The 17,303-nt window shown below is 43.6% G+C and overlaps 1 protein-coding gene across 2 annotated transcripts in view; it reads right to left on the bottom strand.

Annotated features, from left to right (window-relative positions):
- The window catches only part of PGM1 (phosphoglucomutase 1), a 312,492-nt gene that overhangs the window by 35,047 nt on the left and 260,142 nt on the right, over positions 1-17,303 (bottom strand). For both annotated transcript variants that reach the window (XM_078669278.1, XM_078669270.1), the window contains exon 9: positions 7,837-8,020. In XM_078669278.1, coding sequence (XP_078525404.1) covers positions 7,837-8,020 — 184 coding nt within the window. The remainder of the gene's footprint in view (positions 1-7,836; positions 8,021-17,303) is intronic.

Genomic DNA, 17,303 nt, shown 5'->3' on the forward strand with positions numbered 1-17,303 from the left:
AACATTAAAGTAATATACGATTAAAACATTTTAAATCAACAGTGGCTGCACACTATTCTGATAAAAACCATAACATCAGCCAAATTAGGTCTTTGATTTGGAACAGGTAGAGCTAAAAGACGGGAGAGACAACAAGAACTTTCTGTTACAACGTGAACAGTACTGGCTTCATAAATTGAACTCATTGAACCCGAGGGGTCTGAATGAACGTTTGGAATTTAGTTGTTATCTGTAATAACTAGCTGTACTATAGTTGTGTTTTTCCATGATGGTTAACTGTAGTACCCTCTCTTAATACACCGATTCCTTTACACACAGACTATAGTATACCTATTCAATATAGTATTTCCCTTTCTCAAGGTGAAACTGATTTTCACGTATCAATGTACTAGTGCTCTTCATTTTTAACTGTAACGTTAACGTAAGTTGTCATCGCAGAATCACAATGCCATTTTCCGCTAGAATAAACAACATAACACATTTGGAGTACTGTGCTCTTTGTAGTTACCTTTGTATTTTTATTTTCATTCACCACACTGGCTTAAGAGCACGTTTAACGCATTGCGTTTAGGTTCATTTATTAGATGTATTGTCTTTCAATGGAGTCGGTTTTTCTAGTTAACTATGCTGTCTAGTCTTTTTTTTTAGTGGAGAGAGCGTTTGTGGCACTCACTTCGGGTCGCGTAACCATTTAGTTCCGGCTCGTATAGCCGATTCATACACACAACGCGATGGTCGTTTCACGGATTACGCTCTATAATAGAGCGTTCACAGGTACGAGGTTTCACATTTATGAATAATTCTGGCATAGCCTTTTTGAGCACTTACATAATTTAAAGTTACCGGCGTACTATTTTCTGGCATCACGTTCTGAACGTGAGGCTGCTCGTTTTGTGCCAAAGTTCGGTTTTTTGTTACTCTTACAAGAGCTTTTAGACAAGTGCACATCACGGAGTTTTCTTCAAAAATCACACAGCAACTCTTTTGAACGGACGCATGGGTATAGCACAGCCTCTTAGAGCACCCGTGCTATTCTTCGAACACATTATCACTTACTAATTTTCACGAGTACAGACTCTTTGAGCACAAGCGTTATTTTTCAAAGGCTTCACTATTGATTGACTAATTCTCATGAGCACAAGCTATTCTTGTTGGCACAAGTTTCGAAATGTGGGCCACTTGGCATGTGCAATTTATTTTCAATCTTGCATGACACAGAGTATGATTGCAATTATTGCCATTAGATTGTCGCATATGGACCCAGGGGCAATGGGCAGATTACTTTTCATTTTGTCATCGGGAGAACCCCCTGAAGAAGGGCTGGACCTGAAATGCATCGGGGAATTGCTTTTGTTACTCCTGTGAACCAAATAATGGCTGTTTTATAATGACAGAACATATAAATGCATTCTTGAAAGAATTCATATGAAACTGAAGAATATTTCACTATTGTAATATGAAGAAGAATAACCCAAAGTGAAACATGCTGAATGGAATGGTGATTGTTTAAAGCGAAATTTTCACAAAGGAGTGCTCAGAGGAGTTTACCCTTCCAGAGGTGAAGGACTTTATTTTGAAATTAACCATATACACCTAGTGTTCAGGAGGTGATACTCCATAGCACCCATACAGTATCTAAATTGGATTTCAATGAGTTACCAATTGAATAAAGGAGGAGTGCGACTGCCCCTATTTTCTTTTTATCATTGAGATTGAACTCCCATATACAACCTTGTTGACCCTGTTGGGGTATGTGCTCCCGTTGAGTCCGGGGATAAGGTGTTTTACTGCAATTGCGTTAATGCTGGCTAAGAGGCAGGTCTCTCTGAATTGGGGTGAGGCATTGTCAGTGAGAGCCTAGCTCCGAGACATGATGTACTGTGACACGACTAGCAAGGTCTATGCATCCTTGTTGCTACTTGCGTCCCGTCCCAAAGACATTCGGCAAACACTCCATTCCAATTTACAATCACACCCAGAGCTTACAGACTGAAATGTATTGAATGCTACTGTGATTATTGGCTTAACCGACCAGTAATGTGGATTGAGATGATCAGACTGTTTCTGTTATATGGGCCTTTATTGTTGTTTCACAGTTAATGATTATGGAACTGCTGCTGATGTATGTGGCTAATTATTTTGTCCCAACCTGTCAAAGGTTGTTCATGTCATCCACACTGCATGAACATTGTAATTGCTGTACGACTCTTTGAAAAATGCAATAAAACCGGTAAAAAAAAAATATATATTTTATTTTTAGTCTATAAACATTCATAAAATAGTAATTTGTGGTAGTTGGTAGATTTTTGTTTTTTTTGTTTTACAGTGGCCAGAAAAAAAAAGTTGAAACCTGAATGGTAGAGTTCTCAACACCACCATTGCATCTGCAACCTTTTGAACCAATTTTCTTGTGCATTTAAATATCAGTTTGTATTTTACATATTTATTTCATTAGGAAGGCGGATTGTATACATTCTTTTTAATGTATTGTTTTATGATCTTGTAGTTTTAGGGTATGAAAAGCTAGTTTGATTTATATTCTGGTGGGGCTGCTGGTGGAAGGATTTGTGAAGTCATCAATGTATTGTGACTACTTTGTGTTCATTTGACCTCTTCCACCTCACCTCAAAGCACCCTTAAACCATGTGAGGCTCTTCCAATCACCCACACTTGCACACAAAAGTACCACGAGGTCCAGAACACAGCCTACTGGTTTCACCACAAATGGTTCTGCTGCCAAGGGCACTGCCATTTGTTCTACTGGTGGTGGCATTGCACAGGATGCCCCCCATGGTCCTGCTGCTGGTTTCACCAAAACGACATCTTATGAGCAGGTGGTTTCAACTGTACGGCTGCTAGGAAGACGAGATGCTCTTCTGATGCTCTTCATTGGTGGCTGGTAATGCAGATTCTTATCTCCAGCAATTATGTTCATGGACTCCTCCTGGTCAGATGATGACAAAGCAGATCACATACACAGCTGCTTCACTGGTTTTGGGGTTGTGATGGCCAATCCATGTGGCCGAAAAGCGAGCTGGATGGCAGAATAGCCCCTGCTGATATTAGCTACTGCTGCAGCAGGACCCAGATTTCACTTTCAAAAAGAGTTTGCCTCCTCGCTCCCAACCTCTTGCTGCACAGTTACTGGCTGCAGATGCTGCAGAGGCTGCAACATCTGCTGTAAAATATCTGCCCCTTCAGGCCCCCGATTAGGGTTGAATGTATAGCAGAGGTCGTTAGCCCCTGCAGCGCTCAAGCACCTGGCTCCTACCCTTCATACATGGTTGGCAATAGGTCTCCAAACTATTGAACAGCTCTTTTTAAAAATACATTTATTGGCAGGGAATAAACAAATGACACCAATTGGGACTCCACATGAGTGGAAGGAAATAGCCTAGTGTGATGCGATGACGTTGTAGGAGAAGCAAGCCGCACCAGCATTGCATCCTGCAGGATTGGAGACATCATGCAAGTAGCACAAGCTCAACCTGTGCAGCCCGGATAATGGAAAAGGTATGGGACCTTTCTGTCTTACCAGACCCCTCCTCACACAAGGGACAAACAAAATGACGCCTATACTCGGAAAGACCACCTCATAAGAAGGCTCTGTAATTCGAGGACCAAAAAAAAAAAAAATAATAACTTTGCTCTCCTACTCTACCTCCTCCCCGCTTTTCTGCTGACCACCATTCCACCATTCAAAAGGAATATTGACTGATGGCTATAAGCAGGCTGTGAGGGTAAAATGCATTTGAAGTCTTCATCCACAAAAATAAAAATCCTAGTTGGCATCACATCACACTTCCACACGTCCCTGGGCATCTTCTCTTCCCCTCCAGCATGAAGGATGCTCTTTCCAATCTCAGTGCAAAAGCAGAGCAGAGGTCTGTGCTGACAATGGCACTCCGGGTCATTGTCAGCATAAAGAGAAACTCCATTTGCTGTATCTAAAGAACAAGGTCAGGCAGGGTAAGCAGTGGTTGGAGGGACCACTGCATAATCTGCCAAAGCCACAGGGAGGTAGAGACTCACTGTGACCCCAGCACTGGCTTCCAATCTGGCATTGCTTTGTAGGAACAAACAACTGGGTTATGTATCCATACAGTGTGTAGATTACCCCAGTGGCGTCACTAGGGTTGGTGTCACCCAGTGCGGTGACTCATGGTGTCACCCCCTCACGATTAAGGAGAGATGATGAGGGGCACTGTTGAAGGGTAGTGGTGAGAGAATCTGCGAAGGAAGTCCGTCATTGGGGGCACCAAAAAAGATTGTGGCACCATCAGCACTAAAGCTGGCCCTGGAATCACCTTAACCCTTTCTGATCTGGAGGAGTGATTGTGACCTTAATAGGAGGGGAATGCTTGCACGTCGACATCGCCCATTACAAGGCCTACACCTGTTTCACTCTTAGAGCCTGGGATAGAGGGGAAATCACAGCACTCCCTGAGCGTCTATGACTGGTTCCACAGAGTCTTTGTCTGACAATGCCTGCGTCAGGTGTGACTTCATGTAGTCACTTTGAATCCCAGCTAGGCAGTGCTTGCACTATCTTGGCTGTAAAGTGCCTGCACTTCTGAAGACATCTTCTTCTGCATCAATCATCCGGGTTTGGGTACTTGACACGTGTATATCGTCCAGGGCCGGACTGGGAACCAAAACCGGCCCTGGCAAAGTGCTCGGCCGGCCCCCCCTCCTCCCCTTGGGGGAGGGGGGGGGATGCCACCAAGCTCTTTACCAGGGCCGCTTTTCCGCATAATTTGTTACAGGGCCGATTTTGCAGCTTTGCTGCAAAAACGGCCCCCAGGGGCCCAAAAACGGCCCCCACCCTTGCGGCCGTCCAGGGAATTGCCCGGTGCCCGCAACGGCCAGTCCGGGCCTGATATCGTCCCTTTAGATGAGCTCAGGATAGTGAGGAGTACTCTGCGAACACCCTGGCAGCGGATTTTATGGCAAAAGGCAGAGCTGTGAACTCTATGTTCTCATATATCATTAAGGCGTGACACCTTGAAACCCCAGTCACACTAATATTATATACATGTATATTCTGGTCTGCAAGAAAAAAAAACAAGCCCCTGTAAACAAACTTTTTTTTTCTCCGTGGGTGCAAATCTATTTTTACTGTTGAGGCACGCCTCGTGCTCACCACAGCGACTTGGGGAGATGTTCCTTTCACTTTACAACCGTGAACGTGGATTTAATTAAACCCCTAACAGGCGTAAATACCTATAATTTTCCTAGTCCCGAAGAGGATCAGAAAATGTTTGTGAATACCCACATTTAGGGATTCTCTGTGTGAGTAAATAAATACAGCTGTACCTGCGGGCCCAATCTTCCTGAGTTGTATAAGTGGCTTTGCGCTCTGGAATGGCGTATTCGTATAAATGCTTTGTAAATTCGGCCCGGTGTGTTTCCATCCTTGACACACAACTCCTGTCCTAGATTGCCAATACTATGACTCCTATGAAAATGTAACGTCGGAGTAATGCGCGTGCATTAAATGGGAGGTAGTACTGTCCAGTACGCAGTCCTCCTTATTTGAAAGAGCACCTGCACTTCTCAGCACTGCTGCAATACATAGAATGGGAGAGTGCCGGCACTTTCTGAACAAAAAACAGGTACTCTGGAGAGCGTCATGCTGCACTACAATGATTTTTATGGTTGTTTCATCCGTTGTTTCTGAGTGCACTTTTCTTAACACGCATCCTCGCATTTATGACCCTTAGGAGCGTTTGGTGGGTGGCTGCGTTTCTATGAGTGGTCTCTATTCTCTAAAGAGGCTTGTTTCATTTAAACCTTCATGGTTGTTCCGTCATCTCACCACGAGGTGCACTTTCCCCCATACGCGTCTTTGTGTAAATGCCCAGCATGAGTTGACAAGTGCACATATGTGGTGTAATATTGCAGAGTCTCACGGTGTCACCCCATGAGGATGGTGTCACCCGGTGCGGTCCGCACCCCCCGCACCCCCCTAGTGACGCCATTGGATTACCCCCAATAGAAGTCATACATTTAAAAAAAAGATATTGGTTTCTAGCAAATTGCATGGTGTTTTCCAGATTCCTCAGAATAGTATGCATTGCTGTCCACTCCGATAAAAACATACACGCTCTTTTCCTCTTCATGTTTACCAAAGTTAATTTTGGACTGACTCAAGTGTTGCTTTACTCAGTGTAGTCTTAAAAATGTTATGGGGCCTTGGGTCAAACATACGTGTAAGCCCCATTTAGATCCAGATCAACCTTGAATTTTATGGACTATTTTTGGCCAATTCAAGTCTGCATGAAGGAAGCAATATAGAACAAGCATTTGCAATGCAATATGTCTCGCATTTGCAAGAATTTAAGCTATTGGTATTGTAAATGACAATGCCTTTTATTTCTCCATTTTGCTAATTAACACATAAATAAAAGGCATGGTCATTTACAATGCCAATAGCTCAAACTCTTGTAAATGTGAGACCTATTCAAAGAAGCGTCCGCCATTGTCTTGGGCTGTTCGGAAAGTGAAAGCACGCACGGCACGCTAAATTTTGCAGGACAGCATATAGTGCCTGCAGTATTAGAAACTGATATTTACTGACTAAAAAAGACGTACCGTGTAACAAACAAAGTAAAAGGGCCAGTCCTCATGGGAGGTTACAAATGAAGACAAGGCGGTACCAAGGAGGGGGCTAACAAGCCTATTAACGAATCAGAATCCAGCATTTACGAAGGGTAATGACACAAGCCAATGACAAATATGGGCAGAGCGTGGGCGGGGCTTCTATTCCACACTCCAATACAGCATGCCGCAGAGCAGCACATGCGATGTCCAGGCTCGACCTAAAAATTGACAAAGGTGAGATTGAGTGATAGGAAGATCATATTACCAGAGGGGCCCATGGAAGGTGGCGGCCCTGGGCAATTGCCCATTTTGCACATGCCTTACTTAACACGTCTCTGGCTTTACTCTGCAATTTCTTTCTTAGGTTTACTGCAAGTACTATGGATATTATAGTTCAAAATCTTTAACATACAGCATATGGTTCATCTAAATTAATTTAACAAATACATTGTAATTCTAGAGCATTTACTGAGCTTAATTTACAGAAAAATAAGTGCCATGGCCCAAGACATTTCTCAGGAGGCCACTGCAACTTTTAACACCCACTCTCCCTGCCAGTGCTGACAAAGGCCAGGACCACAACCGATTTACCATCACACTCATGCAAAAGGGAGAATATGGACTATTCCTGGTCACCCACAGTTGTAAGAATTACATGAGGATGTAGGTATTATTTATTATGTATTGTTAAAACATCTGATGATACTTAAAAATAGACAGCCAGCACCACCATGTGGTCAGATGTCAAGTATGTGCCACGGTCAAGGAATAAATGCCTGTGTCGAGCACCGTCAAATACTGGCACAAGTTAAGCATTGTGTTAACCTCCACTGTGCTATATTCATCCCCAAAACCAGTTTAAATAATATTGATTTTCAGGGACATTCTAAGCAGTTTGTTACTTTTATTAGCATCAACCCGATGCCAATGTTTGGAAAAGGGTGACTGTGACGAGATGAAAATGGCATTGATAGTCTAGTTCTGGTACAATATAAAGGTGAATTAAAAGTGGTTAATAGTTATTTTGGAATATATGGTAATTTACTTCAGCAAGGGTTTTCTTTAATTGGCTGAACGAAGGAAGTACCACAAAGGTGCTTTGCATTATCACGAGAAAACACACTGATGCCTTAAGAATGCATTTCCTTGGATTGACAAAACTATACACTTGTATCCAAAAATGGTAAAAGTGAGCCCTCAAAAAGATACACTTCCCGAACTTGTTGGCCTAACCTGGTTTCTTGAAATGCTTCCATCCACAGGGTCACTGTATTCAAAATTGTCTGCTTTTTCAACAGTGTAAACTTTATCACCAACTGCAAGCTTCTGGCCTACAAAGGATCGATCGAACATTATGGTCTCGAGATCCTTCATCATTTGATTGGCTCCATCAGCATCCACTTCTTCATAGTCGTATCTAAAATGAAAAAAATGATAGTGGAAAAACATCCTTAGGCAAGCTTGAACATCTGTCACCTGGAAACAAATGAGCATACATACACCTGACCCACAAAGGCTTTCCTTATCAACCCCTTAGCTGCTGAGGATTTTCCACCACTGCACAACACTTTTTTAGATGCTTGGGGTACTTCTCGCTTAGGCCTTTATAATTTATTTTCCACAAAGTGTATCCAGGCCAAGTCTGCGCCCTTTTTTAAAACACCCTGAGAATACCAAAGGTACCCAGGGTTTTGGATTCTTTTAGAGAGAGAGAAAACAAAAAAATAGCCAAAATATTGGTAATTTTTGGGGAGGGCTTCAGATAAATAGGCAAAAAGTGCAGTGCAAGAGAAGGTGTTTTTTCTTTTCTTTCTAAAACCGACATCAACAAAAGATTGGTTTTACTACGATCAACATCTTACCAGCTTTCAGGAAAAACAAATGCAGGTTTTGCATTTTACTAAGAGGTAGTTCATTTTTCCTAATTTTTGTTTTTTCAACCTCTAAGAAGTTGTGTGGAAACACGTATGAAGTCAATTGGTGAGATTAGAAAGCTATACATTTCTCAAAAGTAGACAACATTGGGAAGTCAGCAACGCGTCATTTGTGTATTTCCTTGAACGTTTTCCTGAATAGCCAATTGTTGAAATAAAAAGTACAATGAAAATAAGTAGGAAACATGGCAATTTGTAATCTGTACATTTTTCCCATGATAGCCAATTTACAAAACCAATAAACAATTCCATCAGTCAGACTCGTGTTCACAGGGAGGTATTGGGTTAGTAGGTTGTCCAAAAACACATGATGCCCAAAGCCAAAATCTGATCTGTAGCTTATAATGAATTGTCATTGAGCACAGAATATGCAGCAATATGTTAAAATATAAGGAATGAAAAATGGGTATGAAGGAAACAGATGTATTTCTAAAATGTGCACAAGATACTGAGTTTAGAAACAGTGGCTATTTGTACACCTCAGAGTTTAAGATTTGCAGATTTTAAGATTTGCAATGCATTGTGGGTAAGAAAGGTCATGGGATTGATGCAAGGTAACCACCCTGCACTCTCTCAGGTATTTAGTTTTCAGGCATTTCTGGGTTTGGTAGGTTTCCCTGTGTGGTGGCTGAGAATGCACCCAAATAGAGCACCCCTTAAGGATAGCGAAGATGAAGTTTGGATCAACCCCCCATTATGACGGTCCATATGTCAAAATCACACCAAAGGAATCCATATTCCCTGCCGGGGAGGGCAGAAATGTGGTAAAACCATCGCAAACAACACCCAGTGGTGGCAGAAAGACTGATGGGCTCATTCTGGGGTGGGCATAGCCTGATGCCTAGGAGGGCTGTCCCAACTTCTTCTTTATTTGTGGACCATTTTTCTCTGGTAATCTATTGGGCTTTCTGCCCTCCAGAGTGACATATTGGGGGTATATACCCCATATCCAGCCCTCCAAGGGTGCTGAAAGACAGCCTTGCCCAAGGAGGAGGGGAGCACAGGCCTATGGGCGAGGGCACTCACCCACCCATCCTAAAGAAATGTAAAACATTTCTGGTGTCTAATGGGCTTCCTGCCTCCCGAGGGGACAGACTGAGGTAAACCAAACACCTGGGATCTGGGGGTTTAGGACAGAAAGCCTGCACTGCCCGGTGGTGGAGGGAGCATGCACAGACCTTGCCCATGGCAGATTGAGGGCAAACCGTCCCCATCAGCCCACAAAGAGGGGCAGAACAATTGTTATGCCTGTGGATAGGAGGGGCACATGCCCTTACCTAGGGACCCCATCCCACTAAACACACAGGGCATTCTGAGGTCCCTGCTGCGCTTTCTGCACCCATAGGGGGCAGACTGAGGTTAAAACCCTTATCCCCTCATCGAAGGGCGGCAGAAAAAATATATTTTCAGAGCAGGGAGAGCACATGCCCAGGGAGGCTGCTTCCTCCCCCCCCCCCCCCCCCAAAGCGAGGTCCCTGGTATCTAGTGGAGTAGATCCCTGCTTCAGATCGAATGCACAGTGCACCATTAGCACAGTCTGCTTTCACATTTGTTTTTCTGTGACATCAGCGCATTGTGTGAGCTGGATATACAGTAAAATAAAACAGACTGAAAGGAAAATGTTTCTGAACTTTACAACAGAACATTTTCTTTTCAGGTATCGAGGGCGACCCATTACCATCTTCAGGCCTATGGAAGCTGGTACAGAGGAAATCAAGGGGTTGTCCTCCACAATTAAGCTGTTAACGTAACTCATTCTGAAGCATCAGTGAGACTTGGTTTGGGGTGCGTAAAGTTTATGTATGCAATGCATGATTAATGGCCTATGCATATTTCTGCTGAATTTCCAGATTTCTTATTTACTTTACCCATGCAATTTTTAGGTCTGGCTTGAGAGTGTAACGGTCACTCGACCTTGTATGATCAAAAAGAAGCTTTCAGAGAACTATTGAGAGGGAGGCTTAAGCTCCACCCACATGTATGTTGCACTGAGCACAGGATTTTATTGTGTGCTTTCGCTGAAAGAGTCCTATTGCACTTTTTGGCTTGTGGTAAAGTTTATGCTCGATACAGAAGGCCTGAGTGGGCTAGAGGAGCAAGACTATAAAAATGGCTATAGCCCTGAACTGTTTATTATGAAACATTACGATAAATGCAGTGCATATGACTTATTATGAAAAGCAAGTGTTAACATCCATTCTTTTAAAGGTGGATTGTTGTCACTCTGTATTGAGGCTTGCAGAGAGGTATTTTGTTAGAAGGAATCTCACAGATTACCATAGTAGGCAAGGGTTTTGGTGCTATGGTGATAGATGTGCCCTATGATAATCCTTACTAGGCTTTTTTTTTTTTAGAAGGGATTGTGTATTACTTTGACAGCTGTAACCTAATATACAATTGTAATTTTATTACTGTATGCCTGATGGTTTCGTATGCAAAAGCTTATGCCCAAAATAGTAAGTATGCATTGGTTATTGTGACAAGCCAGTGATAAATGCTATAGGCACAGTTGTTATGAAATATTACAAAAAAGGCAGTGGGCCTGGCTATTTATGGTGAAAAGCATTTGTTTCAGCCATTAGGCCTCTACCAGGGGACCATAATCTGGATATAGACCGATACTTTGTTGCATGATTGGTGTAGAAGGCACAAGTTTCAGTTTTACCCACTCTGACAAACCCTGGGAGTAGAATTTTTCACTGTGACTATTCTTTTTAGGCCATACTAAGAAGGGATGTACTTTCTTTTGACAAACGTAAAATTTACTCATTTGTAATTTTATAATGGTTGTCAGATTATGTGCACTTCAGTGCGTCTGTGTGGGTTATAGCCTCAAGCCAATGATAAAGGTTAAAGGCCTTATTGGTTCATGAGGAAAAGTGATTTCAAACTCCTTAGGTGTGATCTGTGTTTAATGAAAAGTAATGACAAAGAAAGTAGGCCTGATTTATTGTGAAAAGCAGGAGTTAAAGGCAATAGGCTTTTAGGGGTGGATTTTTTCATTACTGCGCTGAAGCACGTAGGCAGGTATTTTGTTACACAGAATCTTTCAGATAACTGTAGAATGGGAGGACGTTTGTGACCCATCTGAACAAACGATGGGATAGAACATTCACACTAGGGCAATCCTTATTAGTCTCTATTAGGAAGGATTTGATATTGTTTTGACAGCTAATTTTGAACATAGTTGCCTTGTGGGAAAGCTTATGCCCAGCACAGCAGGTGTGACAAGCCAATGATAAAGGTTATAGACCTTATATAGTTTACTAAAAAGAGTTACGATGAAGGCAGCAGGCCTCACTTGTTTGTGAAAAACTTGTTACAGAAGATTTCCACTGTGAGAATATTTAGACCTTCTTAGGAAGGATAGTATTTTGCTTTGCCAACTGTAATTTTGTAAACATTTGTAATGTTATGACCATATACTATGTAATGGTGGAGAAGCGTCGTCCCACTGGCTCAGAGCCAGCAGGTGAAAAATAAAACTATATTCTATCATTGTTTTATTTTTCACCTGCTGGCTGAGCCAGTGTGCATGGGGAGGGGGAAGGGCTGGGCCAAGACCATGAGAGGGAGGAGGAGGACTGATGTGTGCACTTCTAAGTGTGCATGTGTATTTGTCTAGCAGTCTTGGCCACCCAAACACACACGCACTTCGATTTCTCCAACCGGCTGTATTGAACAGCCGGGTTTGAGAAACAGCAGAGACTCCCTGCCCTGAGTGGTGCGTCAAACCACCCCACTCAGGCCAATCCCTGCGCTGCTCTCAGAGCATGACCGAAGCACAGGGAGTTTCTGCTGCTGTCCCAGTGTCTGTTGGGACCAGGAAGCAGCAGAGTACCGAGGCGCGAGGAGCGATGCAGACGGCAGCGTTAGGCAAGCCTTTTTTTAAAATCATTAACCCATCCCACTGCACTCCCCTCCTGCACTCCCCTGCGGCACCTCCACCCGCCCCACCATCTCTTCATCGTGTCGGCCAGCACTGCATATACAGAATGGCTGCCTTGCTCAGAAACCTAAGCGCAATATGGTGTCTTGACATTATGGTGGCAACAGCTAGAAGCTTGATAGGGTCACTCAGGAAAGGCATTTCAGATGCCCTATCGCTGATCTACTTATTAATAAACGTCATGACAGAGGCAGTACGCATGTTGTATGTGCTATGTCACACATGAGAACATTAGACCCTATAGACTGGATTGTTTATGCTCTGTGTGTGTGCCTGCTGACAGGTATTTTGTTGCATGCAATATCAGATTAACTTTGTAGGGAGTGTTTTGGTGTTGGTTACCCACCTTGATAACCCCAGGGGTAGAAGCAACCATCATAGAGTGCTGTTTTAGTTGACAAACATATTGGCTCTAAAATGCTGTTTTAGATGGCAAGCATATTGATTATACATATGGAGACCATGCTGAACTTAAAACAAAGCTAGTCTATGTACAATACCACTTTGAGACAAACACCAGCTGCTATATTTTATTTTGTTATTTAACCCCTTCGCTGCTTGTCGGCCAACGGCTGTCGCAATCACTATCTCCGTAGCTGACGCAGCCCCGCCCACTTAATCAAACTGCCGCTACGCGGTGGAATTTGCACCACGGTTAAGCGGCTAAAGCATATTCTCATAGTGTTTAGACAGTACCAAGTTTTTTTCCGACTTTTATTCTTTTAGTTGTCCTGCACATCCTTTTGGGTTTGTGTGTCTTTTATTGTGATTGTGCCAAAGGGTGAATGTAAGAATGAGTAGTAAATGGATAAATGGACACATGAGTTCAAAGAGGAGTGAATGTATGATGGCTTACTAAGTATCTAAACTCAAAACCAAAGTGATTTTCATTCCTAAGTTAGACCTATCAGCATAGCCAATGCTGGTTTTGCTTGCAAGTATTAGTAATGCGCTAATGCTGGGTCTTCCCATTTTCATGGGTTTTCTGTAAAAGTGGACGTATGCTGCACACATTATTTTCAACATGGTTGGCTGGTGCTCTCAAAAGGAAAGTTACACTACTGTACATAAAAAAAAATGCTTACCGACATGCCAAAGGATTTAGATGTGGAAAGGCTTTTTTGGTGATAAACGAGACTATGCAATATGAAACGAACTGCAAAAGGCCCGCATTTCACAGGGCAGCCAAACTCAACCTTTTATATTTTCGGAGTTTTTGTGAGAAGGGTCCTGAGAAATAAGCTTTGCATCTTCACACACCACTAATCCTGATTGAGTGAGATGGGCTAAGCCCTTAATGGTGCTCCGGCATACAGCCAGAGCTTGGGCATACTTTCCCTGCAAAGATCAGCACTACCACAGCATAACTGAACGCTAAAATCATAACACCAAAGTAATTTAATTCTAGATATTTTGTGAGGTACAAATCTCCATGCAGCAAAAGTTAAAACTGATTATATGGGATTCATTAACCTCAAACACAGACCTCAAGTAATAACTCAAGCTAATTTTAGAATATGCCAACCAAATACTAACATTTCAAATGTGGATTGCACAAGAGACTATGCTATGCATCCTATTTACTCTACCGCATGGGTTTGATGACTGTCAGAAGTACTAGAAAACAACATTTAGAAGCCCTCAAGTCTACACATAGGGATCCTTTATCAGAACAATATATAACAACAAGCATTTGGCAAAGCCAATAAGTCTCGCTTATGGCAGCGCTATTGGCTATGGCAAGGCATTTTAGCCATGTTGTACACTAGTGTGACTGCTGTTCAGCATGCCTAAACATTGGTGGAGTGGGGTAGAGTGAACTGGGGTCGGGTGGAGAGGATTAGACTGGAGGGGAGTGAGATGGAATGGGGTGGAGTGGGGTACATTAGAGGGGGTGGGGTGTAGAGGGTAGATTGGAGTGGATTTGTGTAGGATGGATTAGGGTGGAGTGGCTTAAATTGGACTGGAGTGTGGTATTGGACCTGGAGTGGGGTAGAGTGGTGTGGAGTGGGGTGGGGTGGGGTAGATTGGAGTGGGTTACAGTGTAGTACACTGGTATGGGGTGGATTTAAGTGGAGTAGGATAGATTGGAGTGGAGATGGAGTGTAGTAGGGTAGGGCAGATTGGATTGCTGTAGTTTCGATTGGAGTAGAGTGGGGTAGTTTGGTGTACACTGAAGTGGGGTAGTGTGGGTTGGGCAGGGTCAAGTGGGAGGGATTGGGGTGCAGTAGGTTAGAGTGGACTGAAGTGGGCAGATTTGGGAGGGGTATACTGGGGGAGGAGTGGCGTACATTGGAGCTGGGTTGGATTGGGGTAGATTGGAGTGGGGTAAATTGGAGTGGAGTTGGATAGATTGGAGTGGAGAGGGGCAGATCAGATTGGGGTACAGTGAAGTGGGGTAGGGTAGACAGGAGTTTGGTAGCTTGGATTGAAGTAGTTTGGGGTAGTATGCAGTGAGGTAGACTGGAGTGGGGCAGAGTGTGGTAAATTGGGGTTTGATACATTGGAATAAGGTAGATTAGGATGGAGTAAGGTGGGGTAGTTGGAAGTGGGGTGGATATGGGTGGAGTGGGTTAGATTAGATTGGAGTGAAGTGAAGAGGGGTAGATTGGGGTGAAGTGGAGTGTGGTAGAATGGAGTATGGTGGAGTACATTGTGGGTGGTTGGAATGGGATAGATTGGTGGGGTTGGATAGAATGGAGTGGGGTAGATTGAAGTGAGGTAGACCGAGTGGATTAAAGTTGGCTAGATTTGAATGGAGTGGGGTAGATTGGGGTAAAGTGGGGTAGGGTAGGTTTGAGTGGGGTAGATTTGGATTGGAGTAGATTGGGATAGATTGGACATGGAGTAGAGTGGGGTGCAGTAGATTGGGATGGGGTGGTGTAGAGTGGGGTATAGTGGGGTGGAGCAAGGAACATTTGGGTAGGGTAAATTGGAGTAGGGTGGAGTGGTTTAGATTGGAGTGGGGTAGACAGGAGTGAAGTCGAGTGGTGTGGGGTAGATTGGGATATGGTGGAGTACATTGTGGGAGATAGGTGTAGGGCTGGATAGATTGGAGTGGAGTATATTGGAGTGGGGTGGGGTAGATTGAGTGGATTAAAGTAGTGTAGATTTGAATGGAGTGGGGTAGAGTGGGTAGGGTAGATTGGGGTAGGCTGGAGTGGGGTAGATTGGCCACTGGGGTAGATTGGGATTGGGTGGTGTAAATTGGAGTGGAGCAGGCTAGACTGGAGAGGGAAAAATTGGGGTGGGGTAAATTAGAGTAGGGTAGATTAGGATGGGGTAGATTGGAGTATTGCAGATTGGAGTAGTTGAGAGCGGAGTGGGGTAGATTCAAGCAGTGTGGTAGATTAGGGTCGAGTGGAGCACAGTGGGGTGGGGTTGACTGGGTTAGATTGAATGGAGGTGTGTAGATCGGAGAGGATATGAGTAAACTGTAGTGGAGTAGATTGAGTGGGGTATGGCAGATTGGGGCGGAGAGGGGTAGGTTAGGTCAGACTGGAGTGGACTGGGGTAGGGTGGAGAGGGGTAGATTGACTAGGAATGGGATAGGGTGGGGTAGGATAGACTGTAGTTGGGTAGGGTAGACTGTAGTTGGGTGGGGTAAATTGGAATGGGGTGGTTTGGGGGCGATTGGGTTAGGTTAGACTGGAGTGGGGTATATTCGAATGGGATGGAGTACAGTGGGTTGGAGGAGAGTGGGATGGAGGAGAGTGGGATGGAGGAGAGTGGGATGGAGGAGAGTGGGATGGAGGAGAGTGGGATGGAGTAAATAGTGTGGAGGGGAGTGGTGGGGAGTCAAGTGGCATGAGGAGAGTGTTGTGGCCTGGGGATGAGTGGTATGTCGTGGAGTGTTGTAGAATGAACGGCATGCCAGAGTGGAAGGTCATAGGGTGGAGTAGTGTTGTTGAGTGTAGTGTTGTAGAGTGTAGTGGTGTAAAATGGAGTGGCGTAGTTTACTGCGCACAAACGATAATATGTGGAAAATGTCATCACTCAGTGTATTGATGTGTTTTGATCGTATTCAAATATTTGTTTCCACCACACTTCAAAATTACAAATAAAAAGTGCTTGATTTGTACTTTCCTAATTCTGATATATTCTCCAACATCAGCACAGTTCGTTTTTGTTTTGTGCAAGATGAAATAACATGCTACACCCTCTTATCTCACATGGGTACTCAGCATAAGTGTCACAAATTCTCACACATTGAAGTCAGAGAAAGAAAAGTAAATACCAAGCTTGCTCAGAATACAGAACCTGACAGTTGACCTCTCTCTGAATGCACAGCAAATGTGGCAAGATGAGAACAAGATTTAAAGGCCTGTTTACAGAAAGAGTTCCCCTGAAGGATACAGTAAACATGGGACAAACTCCTGCCGGACAGCCTAAAGCAAAAAATGGCAGGAAATAGAAAGCAAGCAACAGTGAGTTACAAAGCAAATAAGTAGTAAGCAGTGGATTGAATGAATTCCCAGGAAAGTTCTCAGAACAACCACAAAAAGTCAAAAAGTCGTAAGCAAACCAGACAGCTGCACTATGTGATAGGCTTCAACCTACAAGTCATTAAAACCAACATGTCTATTTTTTACTACAGGCAGTATTTGGTATAATTGTTTTTGGGGAGTTTTATAAAGTCCAAACTTGCCCGGAAGGTTTCGGAGCGCTATACATGAGCACCAATTGCGTTACAGATGGACAAATTCATTTTTTGATGGGGTTAGGCACGGGGAGATTAAGTGATTTGCCCAGAATCACAGGATGTTGAGCGTCCCTGCCGAGACTCGAACCCTGTTCCCCAGCGTCGAGTTGCCTGG

The sequence above is a fragment of the Lissotriton helveticus genome, chromosome 1_2, assembly GCF_964261635.1.
Source record: "Lissotriton helveticus chromosome 1_2, aLisHel1.1, whole genome shotgun sequence".
Lineage (NCBI taxonomy): Eukaryota > Metazoa > Chordata > Amphibia > Caudata > Salamandridae > Lissotriton > Lissotriton helveticus.